Source organism: Fundulus heteroclitus, chromosome 14 (genome assembly GCF_011125445.2).
Source record: "Fundulus heteroclitus isolate FHET01 chromosome 14, MU-UCD_Fhet_4.1, whole genome shotgun sequence".
NCBI lineage: Eukaryota > Metazoa > Chordata > Actinopteri > Cyprinodontiformes > Fundulidae > Fundulus > Fundulus heteroclitus.
The window spans coordinates 18,191,196-18,207,769 of record NC_046374.1 but is presented as its reverse complement, the minus strand read 5'-3'; the positions used below and the strand labels follow the sequence as shown (position 1 = coordinate 18,207,769).

The window sequence follows — 16,574 nt, the reverse complement described above, 5'->3', positions numbered from 1 at the left end:
TGTTCCTTTTCCTTTTTTTTTTCCCTGCTCTAAGCATTTACACATTTTCCCCTGGAGAACATTAATTTTCATTCTACAAACTACAAATTTAACATCAGCCATTCCTTGTGAATATCAATATTAAGAGGGAGTATGCTGCTTGATTTAGTCTTAGTATTAGGTCACTATAACATAACTAAGTAATTATATTTAATGTCAGATTACACAACTCAACATAAGATTATTTTATCCTTTAAGTAGTATAGTGACTGGTCCATGACAGACAATCAGCTCTTACAAACAAAAAATGTTGAACAAAGAGAGGCACAAAAAGAAGGAGCATGAGACCACTGACTTTTACCCTTTATTGTAACAATTTAATTTGAATCCTCTGTATTAGTATTAATCAAAACAATCAGCAGAATCTGGTAGCAGACAAGGGTACAAAGCTTGCACAGTATTTGCGCACAGTATCAGTGATTGCCTGCAGCATATTTTAAATGGATCATAAAATTGTAACAAACATTGTTCTAAAGTTTAATTCAAATTGGGATTGATGCCTCTATACAAACTAATGTCCACTAGTTTTATATGACAATATAAATTAAGTCTCACCCCTTTTAATCGACTCTTCGTGAGCCGTAACTGAGCTGTCGTTAATTCAATAATTCATGCTTGTGCGTAACAATCTTTCAGAGTTATCAAAGTTTTTGAATTTTCATGCAAAGGCCTTTAGAGCATAACAAACTAAGTAAAGAAAAGTATGGAGCTTTTTTCACTTTGATTCTACAATTGCAGCTGAGTAGGAGAAAGAGGGTTTGACATGCAGTAAATGCCAAAAGATTAGCATTAAAACCCAAAACAACTGAGTGAAAACTGAAGGGTTTTATAATGATATAATTAAAAACTCTAAATGCCTGTAATATGTTTTTCTGTAACAATGTCCTAACTCACTCATGCTTAGTGTTTTGTTTGTTTGTTTTTACCTAATAAAGCTCAGAAACATATGTTGAGTAGAAGTAAAATAGGTTAATTTATATGTAGATAATTTTTTTCCCAAATTGAGAATTTTTACTTTGGACTTATTGCATGCAGGACTACGTTAGGCTACACATCATTTTTGTTTTTTTTCTTGGTTTCCCTTTTAACTTTCTGCCTGTGATTTCTCAGTCTCACCTGATTGATACAGCGTTCAGTATTTGTCCCTCAGGAATAGCGTTGTTAGACTGAACCTCCTCAGGTCTCTGTAACACCACCATAGGCGATTGGTCACCTTTCCCGGGGTTAAATAGCGGGAACAGTTCTCCTGTGAACTTAGCTGCCAGAGATCCAATTAGAGATTTACCTTCAACATTATAAAAGGAGAGCTTTCCATTGTCGTAGTCCAAATACACCCCGACTGTTTTTGGTCTTGACTCTAGAGGAAAGTACACCTCTGGGTCAGTGTTAACCTGAACGGTACGCTCTTGGTTGGGGCAAGAAGACAGGAACCAGAATCCATTATTTATGGTTGGAGACAAACTTTTATCATCAGGGATTTGTTGTTTATCTGTAACTCCGATCCACCAGGACTTCTTGGGGTCTGAATATGAACGTGCTAAGGAAACCTCCCAGTAGTGTTGTCCAGAAGTGAAGCCAGGAGATCCTCTGACTGCTGTGAGGGAGGTAACTCTGTCTCCATCTGGAGGATTTGCATCACCACTATCTCTCAGTTTAGAACCCCTGATTTTTATCCACTGATTGCCGGTGTCCACGAGTTGAACATTCACTGTTAAAGAGGAAACATGTAATTATAACCAATACTCATAAAGTAAAAGGTGAAATATGAATAACACTCAATAAATGCTAATTACCATAATGCTCAGAAGCTTCTGACAGAGCTGCTGGTGACCATGTTGCTGGACAGAAAAACAAGAGGAGAAAACATTTAAATAAACAAATTATGAAAGCTGAGATTTTAATTTATCAACACTGGCAGCTTGAACTACGGTGTACCTACCTTTAGACAAAAGTGGTTCAATGTCTGAGGGAAAAATGCAAAAATAAATGTTATTTTAATTGTTTTATGTCATGAATACATTTAGAACTGTCTATAACTTCACAGACATTTGTAGTTTGAAGAAAATGGGATTGCTGTAGGACCGCCCTCCAGTAAGCTTTACTGTTATTTGGCAGAAAATCTGAACTAAGCAACACTATAAATATAAGATAATATGTTTATGTTTCTAATGTTGCTCTCTCAAGCTTTCATCTTGTGAAAATAAAACTAACTTGAGTGTCTTTTAAAACGCTAAACTGACCAAAGTAGAAAAATAATCCAAATATGAATTATGTCTTCTTTCTTACCATCAGGACTGTTCATGAGTTGTGCCCCTGAAAGATAAAAGTAACACTTCAAGATGTGATTTCAAACAGCACCTAAATTATAAATCCACTGTGACTTATTGACGTTCCTGATGTGTGTGAGGATGATAATCAGTGGCTTTTGGGATGGTTTGAGGGATAAAGTAGTTTAATTTTGACATCTTGGTGGAAAATATTAGATTTAATTTGTGTAAATGTATTTTTTTTTTCATTTTAACAATTGAAAAATAAATTGATAAGCAGTTTTATAGAGTATGCAGACCAGTTTCAACATTATATCATGAAAGATGACTGTAGAGAAAACATGTGTTGATTTTATGGTTGTCACTGGAATGCTTATTATGTGATCAAGACATGAATTGAAAGTAATGAAAGAGACTTATTATTATTCTTGTATTTATCCTAAACATGTTGAAACAGATTGAGGTGATTATGCAAACAGCTTCAAAGTGTGTTTGTCCCCCCACAAAAAAAACAAAATAAAAAATAACAAACTTAGACCGTATAACAATTGTGTCTCTGTGCAACCTTTTGTCAAGGCCCTAAACTGGAGTGCCTTGAAAATGTATTTTTATCCAATTAACTTTTTCCACATTTTTCCAAACAACCTTGAATCTAAATGTATTTTGGGGGAATCTTGTGTAAACAAACCAAAAATAATAGGAAGCTGAGTTGTGGAAAAGAAATAATATATGGTTTACAATGTTTCTACTCATACAAATCTGGGAAGTGTATCATATATCTATTTTTATACATTGAACAGAAATGCATGTAGGTGAGTTTTTATATAGGAGTTATAAAATGGACCCACCCAACACAAATACATATCAATCTTTTGAAATATTAGTTTTTTTCAAGGAAATTTGAAAACTATGTATTAGTTTTAATTCACTTTCCAATTATGTCATTTTTTGCACTACAAAAAGAAACTGAGTAGGTCCACTGGACAGGTTCGTCTTTGTTGAAACATTTCATCTCTTCTTGTCAGTCTAAAGAGTTAAAGGTAAAGTCAGCCTTAAGGCTGAGACACACTGAATTGTCCGATCTGACGTAAAATCACATCGTAAAATCACATCGTATGAATTTGCAGCAATTAAATCTGGTGGAACTGAATGACTCGCTTGAGGTTCTGCATAGTTATGACCAAGGTAGACTTCTGGTGCCACTCTCTCTGCATCAGAGGTTTGATCTCAGGTGGTTCCTGTAGTCCAGAGAACCTACTTTATTTCTGTATTTTTCAACCTGGATTGTTAAGATGCATTATGACAATCTTTGCATTGTTTCATCATGTAAATAAGTACAATTTAATCCTGTGATGTATTAAAATCTGAAAGAGGGGTGTACATACTTTTGCAATGGAGTGCCCATGTCTCTACCGCCTATTATTTCAACGTCTTTGATGTTTTTTTCAACTCTGCTAACAAACCTCATGACTTTTTTTCCCCCTTAAATATTAAATTCACAAAACTGCAGTAGTTCTATGTACTTAAATGTGTACTTAAGTCTGAAAAATGTCCAAAAGGATAAAACAAAATTACACCATTGTCCCTTTAGTACCATGACATTTTGCAGAAATTTTGCCAAAATGATGTGAACAAATCTGTTTGTTTTTGCGGTTTTTTTTCTTACCACCAGTTGTGTAATTTCTTGGTTTGTTAGCTGAAACAGAAACACATCACAAAGTATGAAACCAGGACTCATTTAAATCTCAGAAATGAAGCTGAAGGCGCAAGTTCAATCGAAGAAACTCATCGCCTGCCTCCATTCAATCAGAGTCCGATACGCCTCTGATGTGAGCCAATCAGCTACGAACCGCACCTCCATGAAGCCAATCAGCATCCCGCGCTCATCTTAAAAGCAACTTCAAATCCACGTCTCAGCCTGCTAACCAGCAAGCGCAAACGGATTGCATGTTGGATTTCCAATCAGATGTCCGATTCAAGACGATAACAACTCATCCTCAAATCCTGCTGCTCATAGGAACGCCATCTAGCCGCGCATCCATCCTCTGCAATCTCTGTATTCGCTCCAGCATATCTTAACCAGCACCATACCTCTCAACTTTTGATGACTGTTGAGAGTGAGATTGTTGTCGGGGGGGGGGGGGGGGGGGGCTGTTGTTCGATTCAACACTGTCCAAAGGGGGGGGGGGGTTGCTGTTGTTCGATTCAACACTGTCTAACGGGGGGGGGGGGGGGCTGTTGTTCGATTCAAGACGGTCACTAATTTAGACGGACTTTGCTTTCATGTTACAGTTTGTAATAAAACATGACGACTTACCATTTAATTCGCACACAACACGGACCGTACAACTTTTTCACTTTGGATGAGGGAAACTTGTTTGCGCGGCGGCGGTCCTTGCAGCTGTGTTACCTCTACTACTGGACGTGCGGAAACCATTGTACCGCAAATTGGTTCCGCCATGACGCGAAGCGTCCGTACACGTGCGTTTCAAGAGTGAGATTTTCATTGTAAGATTGAGATTTTCGAAGTAATGCGTGTGAGCGTGTGCAATTGATGAAATGCGTGTGTCACACGGTCAATGCGTGAGAGTTGAGAGCTATGACCAGCACTGACCTGGATTCGCTCTCTTAGCTGGCCTCCTTCCGCTGTGGCGTCTCATTCCGTCACCCAACCTCTGTTTTCATCAGCTCCGATTCCTGGCGCTATGAACTTGCAAATCCCCGCTTTTCACAAGCGACGTAGACGCCGTCACAACTCTGACTCAGCTTCGGTCCCGCTCTGCTTCGTAGCCGGGAGCGGCTATCGTCCTGCGCAACTTTCAGTCTGATCTCCTCTCATGCCCGCTCCTAGCAGCTCAAGGTAACATGTATCCACTCATGTTTTCATTCTTATTACATGCATTTCGCTCATCATGCTCCTGAACTGTCTGTCTGTTAGGCAGAAGTATCCCATCCATTCTGTTTGTTTTCGTTTTCTTCTTCTTCTGGTTTTGGCGGTTGGCTACAGGCTTGTAGTAGCATTACTGCCACCTACTGGTTGCAGTATGGTTCGTGATGGACTCCATTAATCTTCTCTTATTTCATAATTATGTCATTCTAATTCAACTCATTGTTCATATTTTCTAAAGTAATTTCTTGTCCATAGTATGCTTGATTTTAAGTGTTAATTAAGTTTGTAAGTTGAAATGTCAACCTTACCATTTTCCTCTTTGGTTTTTCCCATTCCTGTGTTCTCTTACTATCTTTGATATGGCAACGTTCTTCTCGTCTCCCCTTTATCATCAACCCTCAGGCTGTATTAGCAAATGTCTCAGCATTTTAAATCTCTGATTTCGTCATTCAAAGACTTACTATTGGCAATCCTTCCGCATTAAGTACCTTCAATGTCATTCACGTTCAGTTTAACCGGACAGTAGGGTTGAGTTGTTACTTAACCCATTTTATTTCAGAAGTGCATTTTAAATCCAGCGATTTATACCAATTGTTGTGCCCTTCACGAGCTCTGCTGCTCTAGCCAGGCGTTCATAAAGTATTCTGTCAAATTCTCTTCACCTACTTTCATCGTGCACTGCCACGTGCTACGTTGTGTGCCTTGTCTCGTGCCCTGTCTCGTACCCCGCTCATACCTGTCTCGTACCCCGCTCATACCTGTCTCATACCCCTGCCATGTGCCCCGCCATGTGCCTGCCATGTGCCCCGCCATGTGCCCGCCATGTGCCCGTCTCCTACTCCTCATGTACTCTGTATGTGCCTGTTTCGTGTCCTTCATGTCATGAGCATTCATTATTTCATGTCCCCATGCATCAGCCCCATGCATCAGCCCCATGCATCAGCCCCATGCATCAGCCCCGAGCACCGGCCGAGCACCTCACCATTCATCTCACCTCATCTCACCATCCATCTCACCGTTCCCCTCACCTCACCTCACCATTCACCTCACCTTCATCTCCCATTCCACATCACTGTTTTGTAGGCCTTCGCGGCAAACGGCCCTGTTTTGTAGGCCTTCGCGGCAAACGGCCCTGTTTTGTAGGCCTTCGCGGCAAACGGCCCTGTTTTGGTAGGCCTTCGCGGCAAACGGCCCTGTTTTGGTAGGCCTTCGCGGCAACGGCCCTGTTTTGGTAGGCCTTCACGGCAACGGCCCTGTTTTGGTAGGCCTTCGCGGCAACGGCCCTGTTTTGGTAGGCCTTCGCGGCAACGGCCCTGTTTTGGTAGGCCTTCGCGGCAACGGCCCTCTCATTAAGCTACGCTGCTTCTCCTTTTAATTCTTCTCTGCTGTCTGGAGCACGCTTTCTCTGTGGTGCCTGAATAAGCACAATGTTCAATTGGTGAATCCTCTTTGCTAGGTTGGTGAGACTTGATTGGGCTACTGGGCAAAATGAAGATAGAAAGAGGCTAAGGAACTATTTGCAAACAAAACAAAGAAAGGACAAACAAGGGTGGTTGATCAGGATAACTCTGTGAATCCTTGTTCACTGAGAGTCTGATTCCAAGAACATGGAATGGAGTTGAGACATTTGCCATGTATTTCAATCTATTCACAATGCGGGGCCCAAGTTAAACAGAACATTATTTGTTGAAATAATGGCTCGGACATGTTCCCCAGGCGTTGAGAGCCTCTCCAGATGCTGAAGCAGGCAGTCGAGTCTAGCAGACCATGGATCAAGCGTGGCTGGCCAGGCACCTTTCCCAGCTGCTGGCTTGTGCGTTGGTCAGGGCCGACCAGGCCTCATGGTTGGCCTTCTTTGTCTGCTCTGTGAGAGCTGCTAAAGAAGTCTGCAGGAGTGAGCTGAAGAAAGAGAGCTCTTTGTCTGTGGGAGGAAGGTTTTATTTGTAAAGAGGGTTTTCAGCAGGACCCCGGTGGGAAGAAAGGCCGTCCAAGCCTTGAGGGTCTCATGTTGCAGCAGGACAGAATTCCTGTTACCTTCCCCATACCACAGTTCAGAATTCAACCCGAGATCAATTATTTATCATGCCGTTATTGTATAACATTAGTTTAAATTACGGATCCTGTCTGCAGACTGGTGAGGCTAATTAAGCTAATAAGTAATGAAGATCATCAGTTTTATCAGAATGTAGTAAGAATCTAAAGTATTTTCATTTCAAACATCATGGAATGAGCTTAATAGCTTAATCCGTTCATGACAGCATTTATTATGCGCTCGGCAGTTTATGCATTCATGAGTTAAGCAAACATTATTTGATAAATTATGTCTTAAGTCATGTTACCATCTTCATCCTCTTCATTCATTCATCTTGTGGTCACTTCCTCTCCTAGATCTTCCTTTCACTATTCTTCAGTTTGTCCTTTTTAAATTAAACCTGTCGGCCTGCAAATCGAGTTCTAGGTATTGATCTCAACTTGGTTCCAGCATGGTTCCTGCCTGCAGTTCAGCTCTCGAATTCACAAGATATCAGTCTCATCCCATATCAGTTATTTTCAACCGTCAGCTGCCCTCCTTGCTCGGTCACCTCAATCTCACAAATGCATCACTGCCAGAGTCATGCTTTATTTCCAGACAGCTAGAGTTCGCTAAATTTGTTCTTTCCTTCTTGAACAGGATACTCTGGTTGAGAGCTGCCGTTCTGACCGTCTGGTCTGCTTCTCGCCTGGATCGAAATATATTTCTATAATGCCTTTCTGTTGTGGTTGTGTTTACAAATGTACGGATGCTGCCATCCGTAGGTTTGGGGGGGGTTCTTTATAATTGTTTCACAGATTCCTGATCAATCAAACAATGGGCCATGGTCATCATCATCATGCCTCACACATCGTTCTGAGCATCCATTCATTTTAGCTGCTCAATGCCCTCTCGGCTCTAAGGTAATCTAACTGCAAATACTGGTGGTGGATTGAACTTTTCACAGGTCTCGCCAGACCCTTCATGTTTCACTCTTTCGAATTGAGTTTATCATTCATAATCATCACAGTCCGTAACTCTCCTATCACATTGTTGATCTTTTATGCTTTTTTCATATCATCATTCATCACATGTATACTTTCGTTCATATCGTAACTCATATTGTCAGTTTATCCTGTCACTCATTCTGTTATGTATCCTTTCATGCATCTGTCATGCATTCGTTATGTATCCTGTTGCACTCTCTCGTACGTCTTGTCGCATCTGGTCCTGCGTCTTGTAATGTGTTCTCTCATGCATGCGTCAAGCATTCTGTTATGCATAAGCAAGACATCTTCTGCAAGAAAAGCATCTATGCTCACATCTTCCGCAAGAAAACTTAAGCAAGACATCTTCCGCAAGAAAAGCATCTCCGCTCACATCTTCCGCAAGAAAGCATAAGAAAGACATCTTCCAAAAGAAAAGCATCTATGCTCACATCTTCAGCAAGAAAGAATCTCTGCTCACATCTTCCGCAAGAAAGAATCTCTGCTCACATCTTCCGCAAGAAAGCATACGCAAGACATCTTCCGCAAGAAAGCATACGCAAGACATCTTCCGCAAGAAAGCATCTCTGCTCACTTCTCCTTGTTCATTTCTTTCATTTCATTCACCTAATCATCTCCCATTCAAATCACTATCCCGTCACACTGCCTTATGAGTCAGGCGCTCTGACCTCGGCATTTTTGGGGGGAACATCCCTGTTCTCATACATATACTTATGCATATTAAAGTATAATTCAGCATTAATGTTCCTGCCGAGGTCTGAGCGCCAAAGACTTAAAATATTGTATCAATAAAATCCTTCTAATTGCCATTTCTTTCTCTGTGAGTTTTTCAGATTGAAATGAAGCTGAAGGCGCAAGTTCAATCGAAGAAACTCATCGCCTGCCTCCATTCAATCAGAGTCCGATACGCCTCTGATGTGAGCCAATCAGCTACGAACCGCACCTCCATGAAGCCAATCAGCATCCCGCGCTCATCTTAAAAGCAACTTCAAATCCACGTCTCAGCCTGCTAACCAGCAAGCGCAAACGGATTGCATGTTGGATTTCGAATCAGATGTCCGATTCAACCCACCCCCAACCCCTTCTCCACCATCATAGCTGAGTTCATCTAGCTTCCAAGACGTTCCTCCATCCTCAACCCATCAGAGTGTTTTCTCCCTTCAGTCTTCATCACTCCCTATCGCCTGTTATTGGTCCGGCAGAAGACCACCATGTTGGGCCCGGTTCTTCCAGAGGTTTCTTCCCAAAGGGGAGTTTTTCCTCTCCACAGTCGCTTCAAGCTTGCTCATCATGGACAGTTCATGCAAACCTGTGTTTATCAAGTTGGACATCTATCTTAAACAGATCACCATATGGACTGAACAAACTTCTTCTATCTCCACTCCACCACCAGTTTCAGACCTGGGGGGAACATCCCTGTTCTCATACATCTACTTATGCATATTAAAGTATAATTCAGCATTAATGTTCCTGCCGAGGTCTGAGCGCCAAAGACTTAAAATATTGTATCAATAAAATCCTTCTAATTGCCATTTCTTTCTCTGTGAGTTTTTCAGATTGAAATAGTGTCATCTATGCAGACTATCCGACATAAATCAAACATTTACCTTTCCGTCTGAAGTACAGGAAGTACAGGGCTCCAGATGCAGCTAATACAGCTGCTAGAAGTATCCCAAAGGCCACCCATCCAGCCGAGGAGGATCCAGACTCTACAAGAAAAGCAAACGTGTTTTAGTAAATGTCTTTCTTACAGAAAACCAGTAAAGAAAACATCAAGGTGAAACTAGGTACCTTCTGGTAATGAATTTTTCAGCTGCATTTTGATCTCCTTTGGCACTTCACTTGCAAACCCAACAGCGCAGGAGACCTCAGACGAACTGGGGACCAGAAGCCAACTGCGGACTGTATAAAGACCATCCGAGGTTTTGCTGAACGACACATCGGCAGAAGTGAGAGCTTCTCTCCTGTCTGACCAGCGTAGCTCAGGCTTCGGATGCCAGCCTTCAGATTCACAGCTCACATTAACTTTGTCATCGTCTTTCATCGTGGCTGAAAGGAGAGGAGGACGCCCGGTTTCTGAAATAAAAGGAAGAGGATCAACTGATGTAGACTTCCCTCTGTGAGATTTTGTGCTGCTTTTGCCCTCATTGGTCTCACCTCTCACGATCAGACTAACAGATGCACTGTCATAATCTGCAAGGCTGCTGACAAAGCAGGTGTACTTTCCTGTGTCTTCATTTGTGACGTTTTGCAGCTTCAGGCTGATGTCACCTGTCTTTAATCCACCTGATGTTCCTTCCTTTAAGCCAAACGAGATTCTGCCAGCGTACGAAGCTTTCTGGGATGTATAGTCGACACCATTTCCCTTATAAAGCAGGATTGAAGTTTCCTTCTGAGCACCCCCTTGATACCAGCGCACTTCCATATCTTCTGCACTCTGAGAGGAAGTGAGCCAGCAGGGTAAGGTAGCGACATGGCCTCTCTGGACGGAGACAGGAGACCTAACTGAGACCGTGAAAGTCTCTGAAACTGAAAAGGAGATCTTAATCAGTGATCTTTTCATTATGCTGCGGTATTAAACCAAATATCAAAGTATCACATTTCAAAGTAGAGTGCTACGTGCACATTGGGGCTGTGCGATTTTGCCAAAAATCAAAATTACGATATATTTGAACCATAATTGTGATTGCAATTTAATTTAACTGCATTAACCACAAGCAACAAAAATGGCCTGTAGATAAAGATGTTTGTGAACAAGGACTATTTAAAACAAGAAATTTAACTTTTTATTAGTCCGAATATTATTGTTCAAGAGAAAAGTTTGTTGAGTCGGACATCAAACCTTGTTGAACATAAAGTGCAACCAACAAACACGTCTATGTATTAAACAGTTTGATCGGTACTTAATGCTGTGGTAAGATTCTTGAAAGTTTCTGGTAAAAAAAAAAAAAATGGATTATATAAACTCTAAAACAAATAATAAAATTTGATTATCCCATAGCCGCATCTCTCTTCCCTTCCATGTGGAGGCAAACCCACTTTAAAAATATTACTGACACCTAAAGGGCGCGTCTTATCTATTAATTTTTACATAGCCAAAAATTGTAGACCTCTGCAATATGATAATAGCATTTTTTTAAAATTGTGATTATTGTGCAAATGCAATTAATTGTCCAGGCCTGCTACATGTCACGTATCTCTTAAGTTTTTCAGTAGACTTTACTATATGCTGTATACTAAATCAAGTTTTTTAAATGGTAAACTGTGATACTTGTGGTGCCAGGAATGGCAAACATGTAAAATGCCTCAAAATGTTGTTCTTTATTTGGTGATTTTTGCAAACTCCTAAAATCAAAATTGATGGTTGTGATTGATTTGTTTGCTATTTATGGTAGCATTTGAATCCAAGTTTGTACCCACAAACATGGATTTCAGCTTTGTCAGGGTTTAGGTTTTGATTAAGCTTTGTTTACTCAGTTTTTCCTCCTTGTTTGGGTTTTAGTTATGAATTGACTTATTTTCTGTTAGTTTTCAGCTCCTCACTTAGCTTTCCCTTCACTCCCTCTGCAGTCAGCCACACCTGTTAGTCATCAATAAGCCAGACTCATTTCACCTGCCAGCCTCCCTATTTAAGCCTCCCTCTGCTTCCACTCGTCTGCCGGTTCGTCTTCATGCAACACATAGTCCTTGCCTGTTTACCTGTATGGTTCCTGCTTGCTTCTGGAACCCTGCCACCTCTGCATCTCTTACCTCAGCCTGCCATTGCTTATTCCATCCACGTCGGTGCACTTTCCTGTTAAGACTGTGATCTGCAAGTATTCACCCAGTTAAGCTATTTTTATCCTGTTGTGACTCTGTCCAGCAAGGTTCCCTCTCTGCCGTGCTGATGGTCCCATTTGCAAGTCCCATCTCCGTTCAGCTCCAGCCAGAACTCTGTCTCCGGGTCGTCAGCTCCTGTCCTCACTTGCGTCTCTGTTCCAGTCCAGGCGTGCCTTTCTGATTTCATCATCAAACTGCCACTTAATTCAATAAACTCACAAAAGATACCAAGCTCTGTGTGTGTAGTGTGTTCGGGTCATCAGAACAAATCATGACAAGCTTTGGTTATCCTTTGTTCTCACTGTACAAACATTTTTAGATATAAACATATATTTTTATATATAACATTTGCTGAGAAATAAAAACTTTTTTTCCTTATAAATACACATATATACAATGTTTCTTTTACAAAAAGGATGAATTAATTGAAGGTAAAAGTCAGAGGTCTGCAGAGATGTTAGCTGCTCTTTTTCTGACTCTAGACCTGTACAAGGTCTGGATGGAAGGAAAGTTACTAAAGTTTTAATACAATCATTGTGTGCTGTTCAGTAGTGATGGGTCGATGAGGCGTCATGAAGCGTTTTGACACATTGCAAAACTGTATTGATACTGTGCCATACTGTGTCAGTGAATACTGACACCTGCTGGACCTTAAAAATCCCTACAGGCAACCTGGTTGACAGAGTTAACTGACACTGATTTGATGACCAAGTATACACAATACAATTTAAATCATTGTATGCTGCATTGTATTATTTTATATTTTCATTTGAATTAAACATATATTTGATTTTTTTTTTAGATTGTCAATAAATAATGTGAATGAGGATGCTGGCTTTTTTATTTATTTATTTTACAAATTTTTTTGCTGCCATGTCCTTTCAATGCTGATCTATCCTACTAAGGGTAGATCAGCCGTTTTTTCTGAAACGACCCTCAGAACAAAGACACACAGCGCAACCCGCCCAACCATAAAGACGTCTGCCCAACCCATCAGTGGTGCGCTCCGATCAGCACCTGGCGCTCACAGAAAGAGACTGTGGTACACCATCACACCAGAGTTGCAGAATGGTTAAAAATTAACCATTATTAACAGTTATTTTGTTTACAGTTCAGCTTGGATTTTATTCACTGCGCAGCATAGCTTTGCTGTGGGCGAATGCACACGCGTGCAGCTTAGAGGGAACAGAAACAGTTTGGCGCGTCAGTCAGTTCGAAACAGTTCCTGTATCGGTCACGTGAGTTTTCCGTGTCGATACCACTGATCTCTATTATGCACTGGAGTGCTAATCGCCCGCTGTTTGAACGAGTCGCTTTGAAGCCACCAGCCGCCATATTGGTACTCCCTATTATCCTCCAGTAACTAGGGAATATGTGCGCTACAGCATCGAATAACGAGGATTTTCTCACGTTCAGGGGGGGCTTAAAACTTTTAAAATGTCAAATGCCATATACTTTTATGTTATGTTCTAAAACTATCAAGTACTGAGAAAGTCATGTGCTGAAATATTTAGTATTTTATTTATTTAAATATATATATATATATATATATATATATATATATATATATATATATATATATAAAATGTATAAATACATATATATACATATTTATATATTTAATATGAATAACATGTTAAACATTTCAGCACCTAATTTCCTACTAGTTGATAGTTTTAGTACATCCACTGACTGTAGAATTACCTGTGAAACGTTTTCACACAGCCAGAAAACTGCTTGTTGTTGCAACCAAATCCTATGGGATTCTGTAAGAGTAGGGAGTAGCAAGATGGCGGCCAGTGACTTCAGTTTTTCGGCAAAATCAGCACTACAGTATATATTATAGCTCAGTGGTCGATACGTGCATTGACACAGGTTTTATGGCAAGCCGATGAGGCCAATTATCGTCCGTACAATAATGCGCAGTTCCAACCCGTATTTTACGCCAGCGCGTTTTTTACGTCACTCGCGTAAAATACGTGCGGTGGCGTTAATAACATTTGGTGGCGTTTTTTGCATATTATATTATCAGGAGGTTGTCTTTTATGTGCTCTTTCTTTTATCCAATAAGAACACTGCAGCACCAGACACAACCAGGAGGTCCCTGATCGTTGGGGAAAGGCAAAAAGAAGATGCACTTTCCTTTCTGATCCTGTCTAAATCCTGCTTAGTTCAATAATAAAGTCTGATATTACACAAAATCACTCTGCTTGTTCTCCCTACTTATGCCCTTGGTGCAGAAGATAAATGTAATCTTTAACAGAAATGTTATTATTAATTCTGAAAATATTATCATGTGAATATAAATACAAAGCATACAGAAAATGCAGCTTTATTAAGTGACCTGGTTTATTTTATTTAGCTTTTAATTTCTTTTCAACATTTAGTTCTACTACTTGGCTTGTGTTTTGGTAGTTTCATGTTTAAAATGACAGACAAAATATTTGGTTCCCTTATCCTTCACACACCCCAGGTCATCAAGATCTCCCCTCCTGGGTTCCTCCAACCAGCTCTGCTGCTCCTCACCTATCGAACACTTCCTTGAGGCCATTTTCTGTATGCTTTGTATTTGTGAGTTTTGTGTAATATCAGACTTTATTATTGAACTAAGAAGGCTGCAAGGCTGACGCGGAGGGGTGGGGTGGGGGGACGACAAGTTTTGCTCGGACAGACTGGCGGAGGGGGAGGGGGGGGGGGGCGTATCCATGTGTTTTTGCCTGTTTTTTCCCTGCCATTCACTATATGCACGCGCGAAAGCAACAACAAAGAACCGCGTGATAACGTCAAATAAACATGCAAGCATATCAGTTACTTTTTTTTTTTTTTTTTTTTTGGAATGTTGGCAAGGCGGTAGCGTGAGTTTCCCGCAACCTGGCTTGTGGGAGAAACCAGGAGAACAGCTGAGCATCTTTATGACAGTGCACTTTTACTTTTGCCCTCTGTGGGAAGCCTCGCTGGAAAATCAACCCCAGTTGCATAGTATACCTTTAATAAGTAATGAGTCAGAGGGGACTTACCGGGAGCAGCGCAGCTTGGCCAAAAAAGCGGCAGAAACCAAACGGCAATCACAGCATTATCTGAGATAAAAAAGTTAATTGGTGATAGCAGCATAGGCAGACAAACAGAATTTACACCCCATAACGATTTAATTCCGCTTTGACCCAGCGGAATTAAAACTATGTATTATTTACCAGCTAAAACAACACTCAGCCTACCCATTGTGTCTCCTCCTCCCTGTAAAGATCAGGAATATATCCGCCAAAGTCCTTCCAGACGACGCGGGGAATTAGACACCCATTCAATCTAAGGACAGGAGGGTCGATCTGGTCTGGAATCAGTCTCTACCGACTTCACTGGCCAAAATGTTAAGAAACAACCAGAAGCGAGGGGGGCCATGTAAAAGAAGACTGCTGCTCTACTTTCACTTTCGAATTTGCAGCGAGCCAAAGCCTGTTCGACGGGCTGTCTGGTCCCCCAGCTGCTATTATAAAAATGTCTTAAAGGAAAATAAGCTTGAATAATTGAGATGGGAAACACATTTCACCTGGAGCAGATTTTATATACGTTTAATTTATTTAGCAAAGTTTATTATGTTCAAGTTATTTGGGGGAATCTATAAAAAAAAAATCTGAAATCTTAAATAATTTTATTGGGGAAAAGGACCGCTACTAGATGCAGTTTATGAGTCCTTCAGCTCAGATGTATTTTGTGCTGGATCCACCTGTGCTGGTTTCTGGATGTAGGTATTGTGACAAAACAAAACATGCCAAAACAATGTCAAATTACGAAATTTCTGCCCCCCAAAATTTTGAGAGTGCCACAGGGTAAAAGAGCTATGTATGATATTAATATTATGAATTTAGGCAGAAGAATTGCTCCTAATTAGTGTCTTTTTGTCTACTTTAGTGTGTTATGCACTCATCTCTGGTGTTATTTCATCATCAGTGTACTTTACTACATGGCCCATGGCACTATGAATATTTTTTTATCTCATTACTTGGGAGATTATATGCATTTAAGGACAAACATCAAGACATAAACAGCAGTAATTTACAAAACAGCAATTTTCAGTGGTTATTGTTGACCAGCACAAATGACTGAACAGCCTCAAAGTTGCTGAAGTTCACCTACAATCGGAATAATTACATATGAATGAAAATAATTACTGAATCAAAATTTATTCTAAGACAAGCTAGAAGTTCACTTATGACAACGTTATTTCTCTCTCATACCAGTGTAAGTGTTGTACATTAGAATTTCTTCATCGTTTTTCATGCTCCCAAACTGCCAGCAGTAAATGGGGTGAATCTGTGTTGTAGGTTACTTCTTACCCACTAGGAACGCAATCTTTGATGGTCAGGTGCAACACGCCCACTTTTTGCTCTCACAGTTTAATGCAATTTAGCAGTCATTGTTTGGTATATTAAGAAATCCATTAAAAACACATAATGTTGTGATATTTTCGCCACATATGCATTTACCTGGACTGTTGATTATTAATTCGGCTGTTCAACTATACTTATGTGATGGTTGATATACTA

At 40.5% G+C, this 16,574-nt stretch overlaps 1 protein-coding gene across 1 annotated transcript; it reads right to left on the bottom strand.

The window, feature by feature from the left end:
• Nucleotides 1-330: 330 nt before the first annotated feature.
• On the bottom strand, nucleotides 331-15,420 carry LOC105924250 (butyrophilin subfamily 1 member A1). Its single transcript, XM_036146456.1, has 9 exons — nucleotides 15,249-15,420; nucleotides 15,051-15,110; nucleotides 10,372-10,743; nucleotides 10,006-10,290; nucleotides 9,822-9,923; nucleotides 2,326-2,352; nucleotides 1,979-2,002; nucleotides 1,833-1,877; nucleotides 331-1,747 (listed from the first exon to the last, which is right to left on the bottom strand). Exons 1-9 carry the CDS (start codon nucleotides 15,250-15,252, stop codon nucleotides 1,152-1,154), a joined length of 1,515 nt encoding a protein of 504 aa, XP_036002349.1. The 5' UTR covers nucleotides 15,253-15,420; the 3' UTR covers nucleotides 331-1,151.
• Nucleotides 15,421-16,574: the final 1,154 nt, after the last annotated feature.